The following is a 23,691-nucleotide window of genomic DNA, read 5'->3' on the forward strand; positions in this document are numbered from 1 at the left end:
ATCCGTCTACCGAAAACCACGTCTATCATCACTGTGGACCGTCAATATTGTTCGGATTGTGCCGATAATCCTCTATGGAATGGCGCAAACTGTGAATGCTTTAGACTATTCGGAGGAAGGATCGTCCACAATATTGATCGAGGAAGGTCTTATCGAGCGATTGGGTGTCCGAGGCCTAACGATTCCTGTGTGTCAGAAATGGACGGGCAACATGTCTCGTTCGGAGAAAGATTCGCAGTCAGTTACACTAGAAGTGTCGGAGATTGATGGACAAAAACGATATCCCCTGCAAAACGCTTGGAAGAGCTTCGGCGTAGATTTTTGCATCTGAAGCGTCTGAAAATTAACAGTGACGAAGAAGCTAAACCGCAACTACTGATCGGTCTTCGAGACTTATCGCTGGCTACTCCGAAGAAAATGCGTGCGAGTCTTCCGAACTGCTTAACTTTGCGGATTTCAGTATGAAATCGATTATTGCATTGGAACCTGAAAGCGAAAAGAAGGTTCGAAAACTTCTCGAGCAACGTCGCGACGGTTCGAGTGGGTAATCGGTTCGGGACTGAGTTGCTACTGACATATGTCATCGAAAATTATACCATACCAATGCGCAAACGGATTCTATGGTCAGATTCAAACACCATGCTCGCATGGATCTGCTCTATTCACCGTATGTACCGGCAATTCGAAGCGTGTCGTGTAGGTGCGAAGCTGATGAAAAAAGAAGTTATGCCGAGGAGTTAGTATTTTTAGTCACAAAAGGAGTTTTTACCCAAGGACGAACGCGTCGCCCTCTTCAAGTCAAGTGACTTCTACTCATTGACCACAAGGCTAGAAGGAGATGGTGACGTATTGGAGTGCTAAGTATCCAGTGATTCTTTCAAAATCTCACGAAGTCTGCTTGTCGATCTCTGCAATCTCAAATACCTCCACGGAAACTCGAAGACGAGCTGCTCAACGAGCTGCGGCAACAAATTTATTCACAAAGGCTTCGCGTTCTTATCAAAACGGTGGCAAACGGATACTAATAGCGTAAGGTTCAGAAAGCACGTCCAGCTATTGCGAGAATGGCACCATTGCTCGATTATCGTCCTGGGTACAGTATGGTTTTTTGCTTTGGTGTTTCGGATGCTCCTCGTCAGTAACTGGCACCAACTGGATGCCTAGTTAGTTATACGATGTATCTAAACTAGTACCCAAATTAGCACTAGTTAGACCAGTGCTGCGAAACTTCAAAATCAGTTACCTATTTCTGCTTGTATTTGCCGAAACCAACATTCAAATTCACCGCCTCTCTCATTCATTTACTTTTCACCTGACTGAAATTTCATGCAAAATCGAATGCTTGAGTGCAGAGGAAATATAAAATCCTTCACCAATCAAAGCATTCATTTGTTATTATGTGGACATTGGACAGTTTTAAGGCAGAAATTGGCATTTTCTACATTTTCGAGCATAAGTGAACTGCGTAATCTATATCTGGTGCAAACAAAATTCAGTTTGCTTCTGAAATCGAACATGTCCTAACCTGAATGCACTGCGTTGGGAGAACGAATGACGACGGAAACGAACCTAAAAATTTCATTCGTCGCAGCGGGCTTCATGCGAATGAATTTCTTTTCTTTTCAAGTTCACGCAGGGATGTCAATTTTGTTAAGCTCTGAGTTAGACACTAAAATCCAAAAAGTCACACGTCTTGCGTGATAGTGTTCAACAACTGGACCAAGTGATGTCTCGATCAGGGTTGCCACTATTTTTCAAAGAAAATCTGGCAGATCAATTAAAAATATCTGGCACTTGACAGCGACCTCATAGTCACCGAAATTTGGCATATATTTTAGTTTTCGTAGAATGTGCCTCAATCGATTTTTGTAAAATTTGGGACATTTTTACCCAAATTTCCAAAATATGTATGTAGCCGCTTCCAAAACTTAAAAATCTGGCAGAATGAAAGATTTGTCTTTTTGTCTGGAAGCTGCAAAAACCTCTGGCTGTGCCAGATAAATCTGGCATAATGGCATCCCTGGTCTCGATAGTAAGCGCAGAGGTTCTGTTTGCCGACAAGGAAAATGAATCGAAGTGCATAGTCCTGGGTACACCTATTTAGTTTCGTCGGTCTGCACTATTTTGGACTAAACCTGATAAAAATCCGGATGTCTAACGCAAAAAAATGGGTTGCACTATTCACATGCCTCACCATTCGTGCGGTGCATTGCGAAGCTTGCAATGCATCCGGCGGATGTGACAATAGACAAAACTTTATCGGAACCGATCGAATCTTATAATTCCAGATTGAACAAATCGCGACTGCTTCAACAGAGACCTTTACTAATGCTAGCACGAAGTGGGTGTTCATTCCCATTTCTGCGCCTCATATGGGGGCTCATAGAAACGCATGGTAAAATCCGTCCAAACCACCCTGATAAACCTTCCGCAGGATCGCTAATTCAAAAATAACACCTTGCATACGATGCGGGTTGAGCCCGGATCTTTTGTTTAAATATTTGCCTCTCGATTCTATAGAGCAGGAAGCTCTCCAAAACACTTTCCTGGATGACAGCAGCTTGACGAAAACGCCCAAAAAATCCAAAGCGCAACCGAGCATTTCGACTGTGGACTTAGCTAAAAAACTCGTCCAGAGGACAAACTCGCGGACGGAAACTCGACACGACGCTGCCTACGAAATACCGTTGCTGCGTCTTCGTTGCTAAGACCTACATAAAATCGGAATGCTGTTGCCTTTTCACGGGAAAAGGCAAATTTGCAGTGGATGTTGGTTGCAAGCGCAAGAAGCTGTCGAAATTCGTTTCGGAGTACCTGATTTGGCAAGCCATATGTACTTGTGGCCAACGTTGTAAACCATTCGTGAACAAAGACTCCATAAACTGTGAGATTTACAAAACGGCTTTTGTGGTTTTTGAGGCAATATGACCAAAAAGCGTTCTGTTGGCCCGATTTGTCTTCATATCAGTACGAAACCTATTGAGCCATGATGAAACGCGAACTTCAGAAGACCAGAGGAGATGCGCACGAATAAAGGAAATGATGAGGAAGAGGAAAAAGCTGAGAAAATATACCGGAAACAACTGCACAAATTTGATATACTCCTCTCGCACTGTTTAGTTCAAATTGTGAGATGGTTGTATCATTCAAACTGGATTTACGAGTATCTTTCGGTAACCTGTATGAACGAGTCAGTCCAAATTTTTTAATTGTTCAAAGATAAGCCAATCTTGCTTTAACCTATTTTAAATGTTCTGGAGGATTGTCGTGATGGAAACAAGCTCCAAAATAAAAATAAAGGGTAGCCCACCGAAACTAGGCGCACGAACAAAAATATGTGCTGTCAAGTGCTAAAAACAAGGATGGACAATAAACACACAAATTGGCACCAAACTGTGATATTTCAAGCTCAACTGTTCACTGTATTTTGAATGGAAACAGCCCAATTTGTCATAAACGTCCAGCGAGCACCATAATATAAGGCGAAACATCTCGAAAAAATACCAATTTGCTGCCGTACACTTCGTCGTAAACACTTTCCGAATGGAAAATTCATCATTTTGGATGATGAAACGTACTTTACATTCTCGCACCATGAATTGAATCGAAACCATGCCATGCCTCTAATTCGTCCAAGTAAAGCTAAAGTTGTCGATGCAGACCCAGTCAAAAAAGGCAAGTTGCTGGCTAACGGGGGGCTATTTGCCAACTCGGATGCGCTAATTGCACTTCAATTTGCCAGCAAATTGCTGGCAATTAGGGGGCTATTTCAAATGCAACATTTGGGCGATTTGCCGCCGTTAATTTTTAGCCGCTCTACCCGCCCTTAAATCGCCCCCAAATCGCCCAGGGAACGCGCCATTTAATCGCCCTTAATTGCCTAATATGAAAATTACAAATATTACTTATTTTCGGATTCATTATCTACTCACATAAACTTATCACTACACCAGGTAATCATCACCAAATTATAGGAAGAATCAATGGTGAAAGTGGCATTGCACACCAAAACTTACCACAATCTGACTTTTATTAACTGTTTAGGTCAGATATCTTGTTCCACTATATTCACACACGGTTCCACAATTTCCCACATTTGTTGGCTAAATGAAGTGCACTAGACAAACAAAATACAAGCGAGAACACGCCAATCGTTTAAAAAAACTTATTTTAAGCTTAAGCCAAACATGAACCGCCATGTTTGAAAAACGCAAATACAACCAAGTCCTTTTCAGCCGCCAGATAATTTGTCTGTGTTGAAATTGCCTTTAAATCGCATTCGCAAATTGCATTTGTTCCTAGGGGAAATTAGCACAGGCGAGTTGAGTTAAACGTCAAACTGTTTAAATCGCCGGAGCATGTTCGTCCGCATTTTTTTTTTGACAGGTGATGTTTATATCAGTAAATGCATGCCAAAATTGAAACAATGCGGCGAGAAAAACATCACGCGATTGACTGATTGGACAATAATGACATTAAAATTTTGTGTTGAACAAGAATACTTTTCCCAAATGTCACAAACTCGTCAAATCGAAAACGCAACGTTTACTCGAATCAAGCGAAGGTTAAAAGAAATGAATATCGTCACCGTCTATAATGCTTTATTCGAGATATTTTTTCTGCGAAAAATCGAAGATAACGGTCCATTAATTGAACTGTAAATGTCTTGTTCACCGGTCTATAAAAAAATAAAATTCCATTAGGGGAAATTTCAATTCGATGCTTTGTTTTCAAATGGATAATACTGCAATTTAGTTCAAAAACTTACTGAACGTGTTAGATTTGAAATAATTATTCAATTTACTACCCGAACTTTACTTAATATTCACTCCGTGCACGGAAAGCCTTACTAGGGTGAAAAGAATTAAATATTCGGTACTTTTTCGGTAGCGTGTAGCTTCCACAGAATCGACAAAACAAAACTTATAATCAAGACTACCCCTGCATTGAGTAAACACTAGCCATTTGTTTTGACGTTTATACCCATGTTCGATCAGCCAAACTATGTACTATTGCCGCTTCTTGCTTAAATGGCTCATAATCCATTGTGCATTTAAAGTTTTAAACATATTTGATATTGTGGTTCCAATTTGTTTTATGCATTTTTCAATGCGCTAAATAGTATAAACTTCGTGCTTCAACCATTTAGTACTCCATATTGATCTGATGTACTCGTCTCGGTGAATGTGACTCTTGCCTGTTTGTATTGGACGAAGACGTATCGATAGTCAACTCATTCATTATGCACAATGGAATGTCAGAAAATACTACGCAAACTCAGTTTTCTTGACCTGACAAATGGTACAACCAACAGGGTATCGTTAATGCTAAATAAATTACAATTACATGCGCTACTTCCAATATTCAACTTTCATTCATTCTTATCAGAATACACTTCACCCATTTATGCCTATTCTATGCACTCTCCTTCAGTTCAAGTCCGTCTACGTCTTCTCCTATTGGAAAAGCATCGTTCCCGTAATACTTGTATGTGAATCGGTGTACATAATACGGTACATCTTCATTGTACCGACCAGCCCCATTCAGACGAGCAGTAGAATCCATCAGTCAATTTCGTGGAAGACAAGCAACCACAGGAAAATGTTTGTTTTTGATTCTTGAAAAAAACCATGGATTCCATTCCGGTTATGTATCCAAAATAATAAAGTGCACTGACTGGACTTACTTGCAGCCTTGATTCAGGTTAGTAGATATATTTTGTTCCGGTTTGCCCAACGTAAACGTAACGTCACATATACATACCATGGAGAATATTCGTCACAGCTGGTCCACGTAATCCAATGAATTATCAATTAAATCGCCACAGTCATTTCGTGGTTTATATTTATTTTTCGAATACAAACTTGATAGTGGCAATGGAAAAATCAGCCTTTCAGGCGATAGTACCGTCGGATCACGAATGCAAAACAAACATCCAGCTTGGAAAGGTGAATGTCTTCAAACTGCGATCTGAGGTTGAACCAATTTTGCAAACGTAGCAGACATTCGCGTGAATCTTGTGGCGTTTCCAGCATCACTTTGTTATGAAAATGTTAGGGTTGTAACGAGCCAAGGCTCACATCGTTTCTAATTATCTCCTGTGTAATTTAGTTTTCTGTAACTTATCTTTTAGTACTATAAACTTAATTTTTTTTGTCAAGAACTTCTCGCGACCCACTTGAATTTGATGTAGCGGTTTGTATCCAACGCGGACCGAAAATCTCTAGTTTCCTACCAGTGTGTCGGATACCGCATTGTCGATGTGTGATAAAGTGCCACTATCGGAAGTCTTATCATTCTCGTTCGCAGATCACGTATTTCTTGTCAATTACAGTATGTACGAATTTGCTTTATAGCAAGGGGTTTGTGTATTTGGTTGGGAGTTTCTCGCGATAGTTTTGAATAATTAGATTCATAAATTTGAATCATCGGATGTATAAGACCTTGCTCTGATATTTAAAGTGAAGCCAGATTTGGAAGCTTTCATTAATCATATTTTGCGGAGTTTCTTCTGCTGACCCCTCGGTCCGACGTCCTAATTCATGGAACGGTTAGCTGCGCTATCCAAGACTTATTTTACGATATTTACCAACGCTGCCGGTCGTAGTAGGTAGGATGCAGTAAACAAAGTGAACCCGCCAGTTTCAGCAATTCTGAAATGTGATTCCGCTGCGCAAAGTGAATCGGGTATATAAGTGCTGTCCCTACCAGACAGAAGGGATTACATTATTAAAGTGCTTTAAGGGTGTGCACATCACCAAGCAGCACTACAAAGTGAAACACGTTGTATACCCACGTTCTGCAGTTCTGCGAAAAAAAAACTTTTCAACTGTACGTAGTTGTTAGGAACCTGCTGTTAACTGATGAGTAACTGCAACCTGCTGTTCGGGTACTGTTCCGAAGTATTTGATAGCTATTGTTACTAACAAAAAAAATCTCTTTTCATTCTAGGACTAATACCAAACGATTGATCACTATCCAGAAGAACGCCTGCATCAGCTTCTTCAAGCCGATTATATGACGTAAGTAAATAAGTTTGTCAATCAAATAATTTCCTTGCCTTCAGAGACTCGCGGGAATGAGTAGGCACTAGCCAGTTGCAATATTTCATCCTAAAGAGAAAAATTTGGGTGGAAGCCAATTGGCTAAAACCACTTTTCTGCGTGACGGGTCCATAACCTATAACTAAAAGAATTATGCATTTTGAGTTTCGATCTCGTCCATTCAGAATCCGACACTAACGTAGAGCCAGGACTAGTTCTAGTTGATAACAGGATAATCCTACCAGCGAAAATCGTATTTTCTCTTGTTCTAACCAAGGGAAACATGTCGGAAGTTGCGCACAATATTCGCGTTATGTTACGCTAACAAATGCGCACTACTTCCGACGTGATCGATTACGATTGAGCAAGAGAAAAACGAATGTCGCTGGTTGGATTTCACAGTTTTCAACTGAAACTATAATAATAGATAGAATGCACGGACGCAGTTTAAAAATAATATAAATAATTACAATTTCTACAAACTGTTCCCATATTTTTTTCTGCGTCAAATGTGTATTTATGTTACAACTACAATATTTTAATTTCCCCAAACAACTTTCAATATCTGTTCCATACATTTCAATTCGTGTTAGCCACCACCGAAGCAGCACAATATCTTAAATATTTTCATGAAAGTATTACTTAATTCGTGCAAACGTGCTTGTTAGTGCCGGAAATTATGCAATGTCGACCAAGACATCACACTGAATTTGTGTTGCAATTGGGGTAACGAGCTTGCTACATAAACAGAGACATCTTCTTAGACATCATTGCATTGTATGCATGAAAATTTATAACCTCACTTTTCTGACAATTCAGAGAGCTTGTTTACATGGACTTAGAAAATTTTTGATTCCACCCAGTACAAGAAACTTGGTTCAAACTAAAGAGACTAGAATAACAAAAAGACGTCATCTAAATTCAGTGAAAACAATTCAACCACAGACTAACAGACATAACACTCAAAAACAAAACTTCGCTCGCTTTAACGGTCATTTTAAATATATTTGTAGTTGGGACTGTGGCAAGGGGTGAGTCGCTTAGAACAATGTGCCATTCACACTATCACTTCCGATAGCACGATATAAGATTACGATTCACAACGATCATTTCACTCGTTACCACAATGTGTGGCACACTGAGGCACACTTCTGACAACTCAAAAACTGCCAACAAAGTGTAGTTAAATGATCATAGCAACCATTGCTTTTGTTTTACTGAACACCATGGCACATCGTGGCACATCGAGGCACATTGCGGCACAAGCTACCACCCTTTTTGAATTGTGAGCACAATTCTATTTGTGCTAAGCGATTCACCCCTTGGACTGTGGCCACATTTGAAATTATGGCGCCACTGACATATGAACAAGCATATGGGGGATAGACCACTAGTGAAAAATTGTTCCCAAACCTGAGGGGTAACCCACCAGTAAATGAGTGTTTGGGACTGTGAATAAAAGGTGGAGCTAGTGTTCAGGGAAAATTGTCGGATCGATGTTTTTTGAGGGAATTCCCTCATAGTGTTATGTCTGTTAGTCTGTGATTCAACTAACAACCAAGTTACGGGTCACAAGCAACACTGCAAATGTGCAAGCGTCACAAATCTTGTTTGTTGTTATTCCGTTTGTTTCTTCTAGTCAATATAAAAATCTGATGCGACATCTTGTCTGCTGAGCTTCTCGACCAGCCAAAACATAGTTATATCCGCAGTATTTTGCAGCAGCAAAACCATATTAGGCCAAGATAAATTGCAAGCGAATCCACAACAAAAAGAGAAGTGGTTGAAGTCTTGTGCATATGTTCTTATCTTGACAGTTTGCTGAAATCAAAAGAGCTTTGCTTTGTTTTGCTGATTCAGACGAATAGCGGTACGACTTTCATTTTTAACGTTTTCATCATTTGGTATTCGTTACCCTCATGCTGAATTTCGTCCTCCCATCAAATCAAGCCATTTTCTCTTTAGCGTTTCTAAACACGATGCTATTGTAACAAATTTGGTTTGTATATATCACTTTTACCTTTAAAATATTTAGTAATTTTAATGATTTGGATAACACTACTTACTTAAAAACAATGCCACATAATGCTAAACATTTACGATTGACAACTCTCTTGTTCGTTTTGAATGACATTGACAGTTAAATAGGAATTCCAAACAAAACATGGCGTCTCTTTGTTATTCTAGTCTCTTTAGTTCGAACACTAACACCATGTAAACAAGCTGCTTAACTGTCATTTTTTCGAGCTTTTTTACTCATATGACGTCATCTTGCAATGCTCAATAGCGCGCTGGCGGGAAGGGCTGTACGGATCCGAAGAACGATGATCCGATTTACGACAATGAAGGCATTTCATTTCATTCTGGTACTGGTCTTGACTTGCCTCATGTTTGCAAGAGCAATACTCAAGTCGCTTTTTCGATTTGCAGCTTTCTTCCTTGTGTTCGAAGCGACGGTATTTATTGAAAAATATACCGAACTTATACAGTTGATTTTTTATCAACGTCTCGAATACTTTCGTTTATTGTGAAAATATGCTAGCCCCTTAAAGACGCTGAATCCCTTTGGTATAAAGATTAATTGTTTACCATTTATCTGTCAGTTTCATTCTAATCAAGTACGAGATCTGTCAATGGCCCTCGTTCGAGAGAGATTCGAAGAGATTTTCCTCGGATTGAGTGCTTTGGACACGTCTCGTACTCGATTGGAATGATTCAAACAGACAAATGTCAAACAAATGATTAAGATACTAGAGGGATTCAGCGTTTTTAGTTCCGCTCAAGATGGCATTAATCACTCGAATCTGCGTTGAGCTAGGAAAACTCTGGTTGAAATAGAGGAGAATCCAGCTCGCAATGTTTTTATTAAATTAACCTGACTCGCTCGAATATGACATAGAGCGCTTCAGGATGAATTATAATATGATTTCGACATTCGTTTTTTAAGTTTTAAACTCTACCATCCGGGTAAAACAATATAAAATTACAAATGTGCAACCTTACAGAAATACAGGACTCCACCAGCAACGAGCACAGACTTCCACCAGTTGGGTTATCTTCGGATTTCGCAAAACTTTTGATTTCTGCCAAATTGAAACAACTCTCGACAAACATATGATTACGGCGTAAAAGCCAAATGTCCACATGCACTTTGAATGAAAATTCCGGACAAACGGTCACTCGCCAATCACAGATGTTGAGAAAAGTTTTCTCTTACATTTAGTGCGGTGAACGATGTTCGGCCAGTGACTGTGTCAGGAATTGGGTCATTAAATGAGAAAAAAAATCTTTTTTTTATTACAGTCGTGATTCGCTGGTTAGATACTTTTTAACTGGACCGCTTTTTAGTTAGACCTCCGCTAGTTGGACCATTGTCCAACTAAAAAGCATCTGAACGTCAAAATCTCGTGTCAAATTTACTTTGACAATCAATCTGACAATATTTAGAGATATGAACAGATTCATTTACAGTGTCAACATCTCCATTGGAGGGTTTTTGACATTTGTCAGTTGGTCCAACTAGCGAATCAAATTCGTTAGTTGGACAAGGCTGTGGCCCAGCCAGCGAATCACGACTGTATATGCATCGATAAAACTGATTTTCGTGATCACAACAATGTTTTTTTCCAACTCAGGAAACGTGAAAATAAAATTTTAATTTAAAATAAAGAAATATGTTGACAGTCTTGATTTAACACTATCAGAAGCACTTGAGATATCGAATTTCATGACCAATGATGCCCTGTCAGAAAAAATGAATTTAGAGGTTAGTTTGATTGTTTTAGATATGGAAAATGTTCTCTGAGATATTGCAATTATCAGTGGATAGCTCAACTCCCGCACTCTTTAATCCAGAGATTTTCGTAACTAAGCATATCATTTTAGTATAACCTGAAACCGGAAGAACGAATTCTTATGCGATTTTCGATTGATGTACACCGATGTAGTGGAGTGCCCTAATTTTGCACTTTCTAGCAGAAGTGTCAATGGAACATACCCATTCTGCTAGAAAGTGCAAAAATGGTGCAGAATCAGTGCACTCCACTACACCGGTGTCAATCCATCAAAAATCCCATTACCTTGTATAGATTTTTATATTTTCGTCGTCAAAATTATTCTTTATTAGAAGAAGTAACATTGAATTAGGATATTGATTGAGTTTATAACATAAAACATTTGCTTTTCGATGCGTTTTGAAAGATGGAAATAGTAACATCATCATTGTTAAAAATACTCGAAGCTCATGTTTGACGACTGAAAATGAACCTGATGCGACTCGTGGTGAATAGAAAAAAATATTCATTCAACAATCCAGGATATTCATTCATTTGAATTGAATACTTAACACTGACATCACAAATGAACTCGATGTTCATTTTTGACAGTTTGCTTGTACTGTTTACATGGACTTAGAAGAATTATTTGCGATGTAAACAGTACTAGTGAGTTGTCAAGAAAAGTGAGGCTAACTGATACAGATTTAAAGAATCTATCATCTCATGATAGATTCTTTAAATCTGTAGTATAATTGTGTTACATACGTGCATTTTCGTTCAGTGTATATTTATTTGACAGAATAGGCAGTATCCGATTAGAGTCAAAGAGAATATGTAAAGAGACGCAGAGTGAAAATCAGTCAAAACGGCAACACTCCCTTTACCATGATTTCAACACTAGAATTTTGGCAACCGCTTCTAATGGCAGCACTTTAAATGACTCCTATTATATTTTGAAAACAAACCTTTTGTCGATCGTTGTATTTGTTTATCAAACGATGTGCATTTCGAAACAAAGAGATGAAATAATTCTAAAGCTTGTTTTTACTCATACATATACTCTAGAATGCACCTTACAATCACGATTGCACTAAATTCTGACGGAAATTCAAATTTCTTTTTTGATAGATGTACAATACTTATCTCCTCCAACTCAGGCATGAGTAATGTTTATTTACATTGCACGATTGGTCTGCTCAATAAGGTATTTTTGGCTTCACACTATTCGTCTCTTTCCCTATTCTCTTTGATTAGAGTGTGTTCCGTTCCGTTCCGATTGTGTTTGTTTCCATCAAAGAGAATAGTGAAAGAGACGCAGAGTGAAAATCAGTCAAAACGGCAACACTCCCTTTACGATGATTTCAACACTAGAATTTGGCAACCGTTTCCAAAGGCAGCACTTTAAATGACTCTTATTATATTTTGAAAACAAACCTTTTGTCGATCGTTGAATTTGTTTATCAAACGATGTGCATTTCGAAACAAAGAGATGAAATAATTCTAAAACTTGTTTTTACTCATACATAGACTCTAGAATGCACCTTACAATCACGATTGCACTAAATTCTGACGAAAATTCAAATTTTTTTTTGATAGATTTACAATACTTATCTCCTCCAACTCAGGCATGAGTAATGTTTATTTACATTGCACGATTGGTCTGCTCAATAAGGTATTTTTGGCTTCACACTATTCGTCTCTTTTCCTATTCTCTTTGGTTTCCATAATTAGGCAATCCATGAGACGTTTCGGATCAGCTGATTATTTCTTGTTTACTTATTCTGACGTTACTCCGAGGGGTGCGACGTCCGACAATATCGTTGATTCGATCCAACATCAAACGAATCGAACTAACAAAGTTGTTTGTCGGACGAGTTTTTCTGTTCGCAGGAGTAGACTTGTTGACAGAACCCACTGCTAAATTGTCAAACAAACGTCTAATGGATTGCCTAATAGAGTACTTGACAATCTGTAACTGTATTCGTGTGTTAAACGGTTTGTTTTCCTCCACCTGTCATAGATGGAGGAAAACAAATCGAAAATAACTTTTCGGTCGGATTATTTTCATGATGGAATATGACCAACCGGAATTGTACGTCCCCCGAATAAGTTTTACAGCGACATAGAGCATTTCAACACTATTATAAATAGGGTGATGATCCTATTTTCACCGTACTAAGCAAGGTGCTTCACTAATTCGGTAATTTCTTGCCTTACAATCAATGGAATGCGTAAAAATTGACATCAACCGCTTTGCTTCGTTGTTAAGAACCAATATAAAAACACAAATGCGTTGAAAACAGTAAAATTCTCGTGTTTGAGCACAATGAAAACTCGAATCGAGTGCCCCTATTGTTGCGCTACCATTTGACTCAATGCGTTGAACAAAGATGGCAGACACTGCTCTAACCAACGGCTTCAAATGGGTAGGGTGATAATAGAAACATGGCGCAAATATGCTCATCACCCTACTTTACGAGAGCTAATTCAAATGTTTAAATTGGCTGACAGTTTTATATATGACAGCTGGAGGAAAACAAACCCCCAAGTAGTGTGGGTGAAATCGTTTGCATAGAACTCTATTAGCGTGTTTTTCCGTTGTGGTTTGCCGCCAAACTATAAAGACAATATATATAATACATATAATATATACACTTTGAGAGAAAATTCCGGACAAACCGTAGCTCGCCAAAAATGGATGGTAACATTTTATGAAAGAGAAAAATTTTCTCTTTCGTCTGCTGTTGTGATCTATAATCGGCGATTAATGGTTTGTCCAGAATTTCCTCTCAAAGTGAATTTTGACAGTATTCTTATTGGCCCTTTTCAAAAAACACGCGAGATATGTGCTTCCGGATTCATTCGTTCCCAGGTTTCTGACATATTCAGTCGTTTAATAAATTAGCAGCAACAAAAGAAGCGTGTTTCTTCCGACAAATCAAATCATCTTTCCCTCAAAACTTAGCAATTATTTCAAGACAAAAGATATTTGATTACGTGAATTTACACAAAAACATTTTCTGTTTAGAATCAGGAATTAACTGCATCGTATATTGCATTTTTAACCTTTAATAAACTAATTCAACTTTAAAATCAGCGAGAAAGTTGAAAGACCCCTCCAAGCTCTGCAGCGGAAATAATTTTGCCTTACAAAAAAAATCACATCGAAGCTCGATCGCTGGTATGTGCGAGAAACTGAAAATATGAAGGTTACACTTTTGACCCGTAGATAACTCTAAGAAGATCCCACATTAGCATATTTACGATCTTTAAAGAATAACAGATCAATGACAAGGCTAGTCAAGGCCCTTAAAGAATGTTCTAACTGGGCACCACGACAATCTGCATACGCCCAAATAACGTGCTCGATGTTTTGCTGCGATTATACCTTAGGGACAATGGAATGTAACCACCATCGCACCAGCTAGTTCTGTGACAAACGGAACCAGGGTCATTAAACCTATTGAAGACAGATTAATTGATAGATACCGAAGCTAGTGTACTCTTCGATACGTGATCCGTGAAGAACATTTTCGCGGAATTTCGCGAATATCCTCTTTCATGGATGTGTACTCTACGCAGAACGTCTTAGAGTAATATCCTCATAAGAATTAATATCTTGCGCACGAGGCTGAAGTACGCCTTCATAAATTTGATTTGTGATTGAAGCTCGCTAAACCAATAAAATTTCCAATAATCAGTAATGGATTCAAAATCTCGCGTCGGATGAGCAACAGATATCTCAAAAATGGAATATAATCTCGGACAATACGCAAACAATGATACTGTATTCGTTCCAAGATAACAATGTGAGTGTAACTGTAGTGTAGCGTTGTGACAGAAACGACGCCATCATTTCCCGTGTGTTGGTGTTCATGAGTGGGCAAAACCTAGGATAGGATCCGCCAGCTGGCTTCTTCTTATATTTTGCTAATCCCTGCTGAAAACGACATACCCCCACTCGACCAATGTTGCCAAAATATTTGTTTTGTTACAGTCGTGTCCAAAACTTAAATTGTTCTGATTAAAATATTCTATATTATGTATCAATTTCACGCTCCGGGAAAAATCAATGATTTAGTCTTTATATCCGCATTTAAATGATCATTACGGGTCTTCCATCGGAATACAGCAAAACAAAATAATATATATTTCTCGACAAACATGATTACGGCCTAAAAGCCAACTGTCAAAATCCACTTTGAATGGAAATTCTAGACAAACCGTTACTAGTCGAACACAGTTCACAACAGTTTATGAAAGATAAAACTTTTCTCTTTCATTTACTACCAACATCTGTGATTAGCGTGTAACGGTTTGTCCGGAATTTCCATTCAAAGTGGATTTTGACAGTTGGCTTTTAGGCCGTAATCATATGTTTGTCGAGATTTGTTGTTGGCCATTACGAAAAATATTTCCATGCTCTTAATTTTTGTAAGTTGCTTTCTGAGTCGAGCAACCTCATTCACAAGATCAATCTTCTCTGTTCGCATTTGGTTTAAATATTCTAAAACTACTTTTTTGCAAGGCTTAATTTTTGTTTAGTTTGTATAGGTGTTTAGGTTTGTTCCAGTACTTCATGTGATTTTTTCGGAGAAAACAGCAGTAGAAAATAACACGCTCCTATTTCCACCGATGATTGATGCAGTTAAAAACTGTAAAATTCAACTGTATCGATAATACTAAAAGAAGAACAACAAGCGATTTCCAGGATAACTCTCACGATTTGCCCCAATGTATTGCGAATCTTTTCTTAAATCCACATTGCGACTTTTCAGCCATGCGCCACAGGGCCGTGCGTTGAATTACGCGCCCATCTAGTTTGCATCAGTGCGAGTGAGAAAACATTTTGACGTTTGTTTTTGTTTCGACCGCACTCGTGTGTATCCCATATAGCAACAACTCGACGAAATGCTATATTATCTCGCGATAGACAATACTCCCAATTTACTCGGCGCTGGAACAAAGACAATTTTTACATGAAGTTGAAATAATTTTCATACTTAGGCTAAATAGTCAGTTACTCGGTTAGACTTCGAAAAGAGAGATAATATGTTTGAATTCGTCTGCCAGAAAATGCCTTTCACTTCATAATTACAGACGGACGTTATTGAAAGAAAGCGGAATCTCAAGAAAACCAAAAAAAAAACAAAACGGTAAACAAACGTTGCTTTACGTTTTATATCACAATACGACAACACTTCCAAGCAGCCCTTTAGTACTTTTAGTTTCCAAGCCGAACGTTTGCCAATGTCACTTTCGTCCAATCACGAGCTGGTTCAGAATTGGTTCAAAAACAGTAGACAGAGCTGGCGGATCCTATCCTAGGGCAAAACACTCCACAATGCCAGTCAGGTAATAATTGTAAGGAAAAGGATAAACAGGAACTTTGTGAAAAATCCATGCTCCCGCTTCATGACGCTACCGCATCGCTATGCGAATGGTGATGTGCTTTTCTGACAACAAATTGTACGAATACTTGATTAGACTTAAATGTGAAGTTTAGGTCGAGATAACCATTGCTACAGAATTGCAAGCTCTCTTTGCGTTGCGTTGCGTTGCGTTGCGTTGCGTTGTGACGATGATTTTGGCGGATTGCACACTGACTTCATCATGTTTGACTGCTGATTATCTAATAAGAGTTGCTTAGGAAGTGGTAAGTAGGAATTCATACCAATCCGACCCATATTAAAACCTCAACAGCATGATAGCCATCATTGCCGGCCGCCCCCATCTCCATCGTTCACGGGGAAGGATAAAGGATAAGGTAGACAGGAAGTGTTGATGCTCCACCTACTTAACGGAAGGACGACGATTCATCAGACTCTTCCATAGGTGTCGCGGAGTTGGTGGTTTGGAAGGGTATCAGGTCTAGGATTCGCTCCAAGCAAACGATGCGACCTGTAAAGCATATTTTATTAGGTAGTTGTTTAGTTAGTCTTCGAGTGCACGATCACTCGAAAAAGAGATGATCTTGTTTAGTTTTTGGTTATTTTTAAACTCTGGGCAGCCGGCTACCGAGAGTATACTATGTTCCCTAAACAAAAACAATTTGAACTCCACACAGCCGATCGTGGGAGTATTGCCTGGAAAAGCTAATCTTATCTGCGTAATGGGCCGGATCACTATTTATTGCAACAGTATTTGGACAGAACTCGCTACTTCTTCTCTACGATATATTTATTGGCTTGAAAACTACCAAGTGACAGCATATTATACTGGCAAAAATAGCGCGAGATGTTATAAATCAAGGAAAGTATTTCTTATTTTCCATATCGGATTGTTTGTGGAATACAAGTATACGAGCGATAATACCGAACACTGAAGGGAAATATAAAGGATTGTTAATCTGATGCACGGGCTTGTTAGCAATAACGGAGCTTTAAATTAGGTTCATAAAAACAGACGCGGCGAATTTTCAATACGTATTGAGCCGTGTTCATAGATACTAGTCAGATTAGTCGTATTGGGGCTAATTTCCGATCAACTATTCATTTTTACGGCAATGTTTTCTCGACTAGATCTGTTCGCACCCTCTCATTCTGTTCGCACCCTCTCATTCTGCGGTCTAAGGACCAAATGTCATCAATAGACTTAGAATCGCGTGGAGGCATGAGATAGGAAACTTGTAAGAATTTTGCTATCCCACCGTTTGACTACCAGAATGGATGGGAGAACAGTATTACTAGCAAATACCGACTACCATAAGAGCGGTGCAAATTTGAACGAGTGACGTAGAGTACTGCACTGAAAAAAGGACCAGGAGTGCGATTTTACGAAGTTTTAGCTTCCGATGGCCCTACATTTTCTGACAAAGTGAAGTTCTTGAATGTTGAGATTTTTATTACTGTTTAGAAAAGCAAAAGTATCATAAAGCTAGTGTCAGGCCTTCATGAGACCTCAAGAAGTCACTCTTGGAGGTATTCGTAAATGTAGATTTGTCGGTAGACGGTTCCAAATATAATAGAAAAATACCTAATTTAACACAACTACAGATCACTTGCAACATAAAAAGCTTTTTGTGAAATTCGACAGCTCCATCTTAGGCCAATTCAATAAATTTCCTGCATGAAAGTTTCCATTTTTTAAAAACGGTTTTTAAGCCAAAGCTTTGGAAGTTAAACCTTGGCGTGGAAGTGCCGGTATATTAATATATTCTGTTACTTAGTGTAGAATTAGATTTCGTCATTTACGGCTAATATACAACCGCCAGAAGAAACTTAAAACGTTGGTACACAATCAAGAAAGGCGAATCAGAAAAGGTATATGTCAGTGATTCACTAAATACAGACTGGAAAGAGGGTAATATGGAAAACCTTAAGGTCCGCCCAGATTAAGTCTTCGGTACGGAACAAAACCTCGGCCTAGGAACTCCTAGCATGTTGTTAGTCGCCTCTTACGACATGGGAGCAGTTCCCAGAGGTTCTATTCTTGGTTGAAATAGTGCAAAAAGATTTCAGCCCGCCGGACACCACACGGCTTTGCTACAGAATTGCAAGCTCTCTTATAGATTAAGCATACAGAAGCCATTTGCTCTTTAGGAAGTATGCTAGTTGATTTTTTGTTGAAAGCAGTCAATCGTTCGTCGTCTTCCCTCTGCGAAAGGCAAATTGAGATTTGATAACAAACCGTTTGCCTTAATCAAGTTGTCTAGGAATAGTAGAATAGTAATTCAATCGGCCAATACGAATTGTGGTCGACAACTGGTTATTTTATTTTATGAATAAAAGTCACTGTTGCTTGTCTCCAGTTTCGTTGACCAATACTCTGCTGTTTGTATAATCTCAATTATCGATTCTGCTGAAAATGGTAGATTCTTTAAAAAATCAGGTCTATTCTGTCAGTCCCACGACCACTGTTTTTGCACGCTAGTGCACCTGGGAATTTAGTGATAAATGTGAGTGAATTTATTAGTTCATCGGCGAATCGTAGTGCACAATTTTCTGCATGAGAACGGATTACCTTTTTTTAGAAGGTTTACTTAACCGAACCGTCATCTTTAATAAAAAATTTCAAAATGTAAACCGAACCGACATCTTTAATTAAAAATTCCGAAATATAAAAACGTTCAAGAGTATATTTTGCAAGAACACTAAAGTAATTAAAAATACGATTATAGTCAATTCAATTATCAAAAAAAAACGCAATTGAAAAAAATTCCTAAAATCATTATTGAGTTTCCGTCGAATTTCTTTACGCAACTTGCTACCGGGCGTGGAGACCTTCTTTTGAGGGAAATATTATACAAACGAGCCACGATCATAAACTCGTCGTCATTGGCATTGGCTTCCTCGCGAATGGGGCTGGCTTTTGATTTGGGGGTGCTGGACGCGGTTTTTTGACAATGCACTACACCGGTGTAGTCGATGCTACACTCATTCAAACTTGGGTGTAATCAGTCTATCTCTTTCTTTGCACTACTCCGGTGTAGCACCAAGAAAGAACGAAAACGCTATTTGCAATGAAGAAATGGGTCGCAACAGCATTTCACATTTGCGTTTGTGAGAGAAACCTTACATCATGCATTCTACGAATTCGCGTTAGTCTGTACTCCAAATAAACAAGTATGTTTTCGAACTGTTTAATTTAAATTTGGTATCTTTTCTAGCCATTTTCATATTATCTTTGTAACCATGATCCTGTGACTGACATCTGCTTCCGCTATCCTCGGTGCAACTACTCAAATAGTAGGACGAATAAGGGGTTGCCTCGCTCAAACACATATATCTTTCAGTTTTTAGACCATTTTTACAATTAAATCTTAGCACCGGTAAAAAGATATAGAAAACGATTTCAGTGCAATTTATTAATTATATTTTGCGTTATCTATAAAATAAGGGATCTTGCCTATCACAACACACCACACCCACAACATAATACCGAACCTCACTCGTTGTCGTTCTAGATTTGCTTCCCTCGTCCCACTCTCGGACCATCCTTACTAGGCACAACCGTCGCAAACCAGCACCACTACCACCACCACCACCACCGCCATGATCCAGGACTACGGACCGGTGACTCAGGCTCTGCTGGGAACTCTGCTAACGTGGGGCCTAACGGCGCTCGGCTCCGGTATGGTCATATTCTTACGGGGCAACCAGCGCAAGTCGCTGGACATCTCGCTGGGGTTCGCAGCGGGAGTCATGATTGCGGCCAGCTTCTGGTCCCTGCTAGCACCGGCCATCGAACTGGCCGATAGTTCGAAGATGTATGGCAGCAAGGGTGAGTTTGCGTTCATACCGGTAGCGATCGGGTTTCTGCTGGGAGCGATCTTCGTCTACGGGACAGACAAGGTGATTTCCTTCCTCGGGATCAACAGTCCGACGATGATGATTGCTTTGACTCACGCCAACAAGGACAAAGCGGATATTGCGATCGACGATCAAGTTTCGTCGCTAGAGCACGGCAGAAGCTCCTACGCGGGTATTGCTCCGAATCCTCAGGACAGTTCGTTAGCAATCGGTATGGACAGTTTCGCCGATTGCCTGAATGCGCAGCACGGTAGTATTTCAAGAAAACGCAGAAAGGGAAGTGAAATGTGCAAAGAGCAATCTCTGTATACAAATATAAATCAAAGTCAGATCGATGCCCAGCTTTCCCAGTGGAAACGAATCATGCTACTGGTAGTTGCTATAACCGTACACAACATTCCAGAAGGATTGGCCGTCGGTGTTAGCTTCGGTGCTATTGGAACAACAGAATCGGCAACTTTTGAGGCTGCGCGTAATTTGGCTATCGGTATTGGGATTCAGAATTTTCCGGAAGGATTAGCCGTTAGTCTACCACTGCACGCGGCTGGGTTCAGCCTCGGCAAGAGCTTCTGGTATGGTCAGCTGTCGGGTATGGTTGAACCGATCTTTGGAATCCTCGGTGCAGTTGCTGTTAGCCTAGCAACAATAATTTTACCCTATGCCCTTTCGTTTGCGGCCGGAGCTATGATCTACATCGTGGCGGATGATATTCTGCCCGAGGCACATGCTAGGTACGGCTTGAAAAGTTTCAAGTAGAAATCATTATTAATTATATTTTTCTTATTTTTCTACAGTGGAAACGGTCAATTAGCCACCTGGGGATCGATCGCTGGTTTCGTGGTGATGATGTGCCTGGATGTTGGGCTAGGATAAACATCTTATTTTATTCCTTCTTTCCTACAATCAAGATAAACCGATGTGATTCGACTGGGATGTACTTCAATCGAGTAAGTATTAATTGTATTCGTTAGAAATGCTTATAGTGGGAGAAAAAAATCACGTCTCATGGATTTCCATGAAAGATAGTACTAGATAAAAACATTACAAGCACCTATACATGTAATGTAAATTTTGGACAGAAGCAAAACGCTAAACGTTTTCTTTCTCTTTTAACCTAGTTTACTTAGTTCGCTGTACAAATACATTTTATGACAAATAGTTAAATTGTTTGTGGAGCTCTGTATTAAATGAAATATCACAAACCATGAGACTTGTCTGCTTCGATGCAGTTCGGCCAACTCAGATAGATTTGTTTGAGCAACTGACACCAATATACATTAAAACAATTGATATGCAAGTGATAAGATCAACGCTTCAATTGTAGTCAGTAGTTACTGACGAGTGGAACGCAAAACATTTACAGCGATTTTTTCAAAGTGTATGATTGTTTAGTGTTTGCAATGTAATTTATTACATTATTACATTATTATCAACAATTAAAAAACGTGTTGAAAATTACTATTACCTACATTTCATGAAAATGAGTGCACTTTATGTACATAAAGATTGAAGCCAAAATATTGTGCATACAAAAAATAAAAAAAAATTGAATCAAATAAGAATGCAGTATCCCAAATTTACTCCCAGCTTAAATTTTCACCAAATTTGGGCAAATTTTTAGGTTTTGTATAACTTTTGTATAGAGGGTGAACACAGTGCACTATGGTCCCAAAGCTGTACTTAGGAAGACAAAACTGTTTGCGCCAAAATCGTTCGTTTTAGATATATAGTATCTTCGGCAAACTTTGTTAGTACTTTCTTGCCGATTTTTTTTATATTAGTTGAATTAGGGTGGTCCTTGTGGTTAGGGTGTTCAAAGTATCAACTTCTTAGATATGTAAAATTCAGCTACATAATGTTCTACAAAGTTATAAATCAATCAAATTTAAGCAACTTCTCTTAAGAAACTATGTGGCTATCTCTAATGGTTCATGTGCTATATTTTTTGCAATATTTAAGGTGGGGTGGCTCTTTAACAATTGGTTTTCTATTAATATCTTTTTATGTGTTAATTTCTCACTAATACTTTGTTCTAGAGGTTTTTAGAGTATTTGTAAATACACATTTTTGCCGAAGCAATGAAGTTTCTATCTTTTTTGTTTGCATAGTTACAGGCGATTTTCAAAACAAAAATGTTTTTTTTCAAAGCTATACATCTTCCAAAATTGCAAATGGATTTTCAATCTTTTAATTTCATTTGAAAGATCGAAACTTTTGTAGTTCTTTGTGAAAAAACTGCGGGAGCGTTATTTCTGTAAAATAAATAAATAATTTTTAAAAAAGGTGCATTTTTCAACAAAAATCGTTCATAACTTTTCAAATAACTTTGTTACTTCAGCAAAAATATTTGCCATACAAAGTTCTAAAAGTGCTGCAAATAAACTATTTACGATAAATCAATGTATGAAGTGACAAATGTGAAATAATGATTTTAAGGGGTCACGTTTTCAACGTTCAATCTCTTATGGTAAAATCAACTGAGAAATAGTCATTGAGTGTGATAATACCGAATGTCATGGCAATTCTATTGGATTTGTAAACGTTTTTGAAAGAACAATCAAAAATAGTACAGTGGATTTACAGTAGTGTTAGCTGCAAACTGTCGGTAATTCTAAATCGGCCAACAAAAGTCAACTATGCTCACTTAAGTAAACCCTTTTTGGTTTGGACTAGTGCTCAAAACGAGTGCTAGAAAGAAAATGTTTTAGTTCACGTCTTGTTATCTTAAAAAAAAATCTTGAAACGAGTTTGTTATTCATAGCAGCGGAAATTATTGTATGCTTTTCCAACATTTATGCAATGTTTGAAAGTATAAATTAATTATCGACTATAATGACGGCTGTGGGTAAGTTAAAGGAAGATTCTCAATTTTTCGTTACTTCAAAAAAAATAAAATAAAAGTAAGAGGTCTGAAAATCGCTAACCGCGAACTGGTAAAATAACTCATAAAGCATAATTCCCTAGCATCTATATAATGCATGATGACGGTACTTGCTTTATTGGCCCCGTAATAGATAACTTTTATTTGGAGTTTACTATAGTACGTTATTAACACTATTGTAAATTCACGCTAACATGTAGTTGTACGGTAAAATGTTGTGTTTTCAAATAGTGTCACATATTCAATAGATTTTCATTATAACACACATTGACTATGTCTCAGTTGATTTTACCATAAGAGATTGAACGTTGAAAACGTGACCTCTTAAAATCACTATTTTTCATTTGTCACTTCATACATTGATTTATCGTAAATACTTTGTTTGCAGCACTTTTAGAACTTTGCATGGCGAAGATTTTTGCTGAAGTAACAAAGTTATTATCTCGTCTATTTGAAAAGTTATGAACGATTTTTGTTGAAAAATACACTATTTTCAAAAATTAATTATTTATTTTACAGAAATAACGCTCCCGCAGTTTTTTCATCAAAAACTACAAAAGTTTCGATCTTTCAAATGAAATTAAAAGATTGAAAATCCATTTGCAATGTTGGAAGATATATAGCTTTGAAAAAAACCATTTCTGTTTTGAAAATCGCCTGTAACTATGCAAACGAAAGAGATAGAAACTTCATTGCTTCGGCAAAAATGTGTATTTACAAATGTTCTAAAAACCTCTAGA

General features: G+C 38.3%; 1 protein-coding gene across 2 annotated transcripts; it reads left to right on the plus strand.

Moving 5' to 3' along the window:
* The first annotated feature begins 5,419 nt into the window (after positions 1–5,419).
* On the plus strand, positions 5,420–21,234 carry LOC131690185 (zinc transporter ZIP11). 2 transcript variants are annotated; one of them, XM_058975756.1, is made up of 4 exons: positions 5,420–5,703; positions 6,952–7,022; positions 19,725–20,801; positions 20,865–21,234. In XM_058975756.1, the coding sequence occupies exons 3-4, from the start codon at positions 19,813–19,815 to the stop codon at positions 20,941–20,943; spliced, it is 1,068 nt and encodes a 355-aa protein (XP_058831739.1). In that variant the 5' UTR covers positions 5,420–5,703; positions 6,952–7,022; positions 19,725–19,812; the 3' UTR covers positions 20,944–21,234. The 2 variants fall into 2 exon arrangements, with proteins under 2 accessions (XP_058831739.1, XP_058831740.1); XM_058975757.1 differs by lacking the exon at positions 5,420–5,703 and adding an exon at positions 6,728–6,889.
* The last annotated feature ends 2,457 nt before the right edge of the window (positions 21,235–23,691 follow it).

This window comes from Topomyia yanbarensis, chromosome 3 (genome assembly GCF_030247195.1).
Source record: "Topomyia yanbarensis strain Yona2022 chromosome 3, ASM3024719v1, whole genome shotgun sequence".
In the NCBI taxonomy this organism is placed as follows: Eukaryota; Metazoa; Arthropoda; class Insecta; order Diptera; family Culicidae; genus Topomyia; species Topomyia yanbarensis.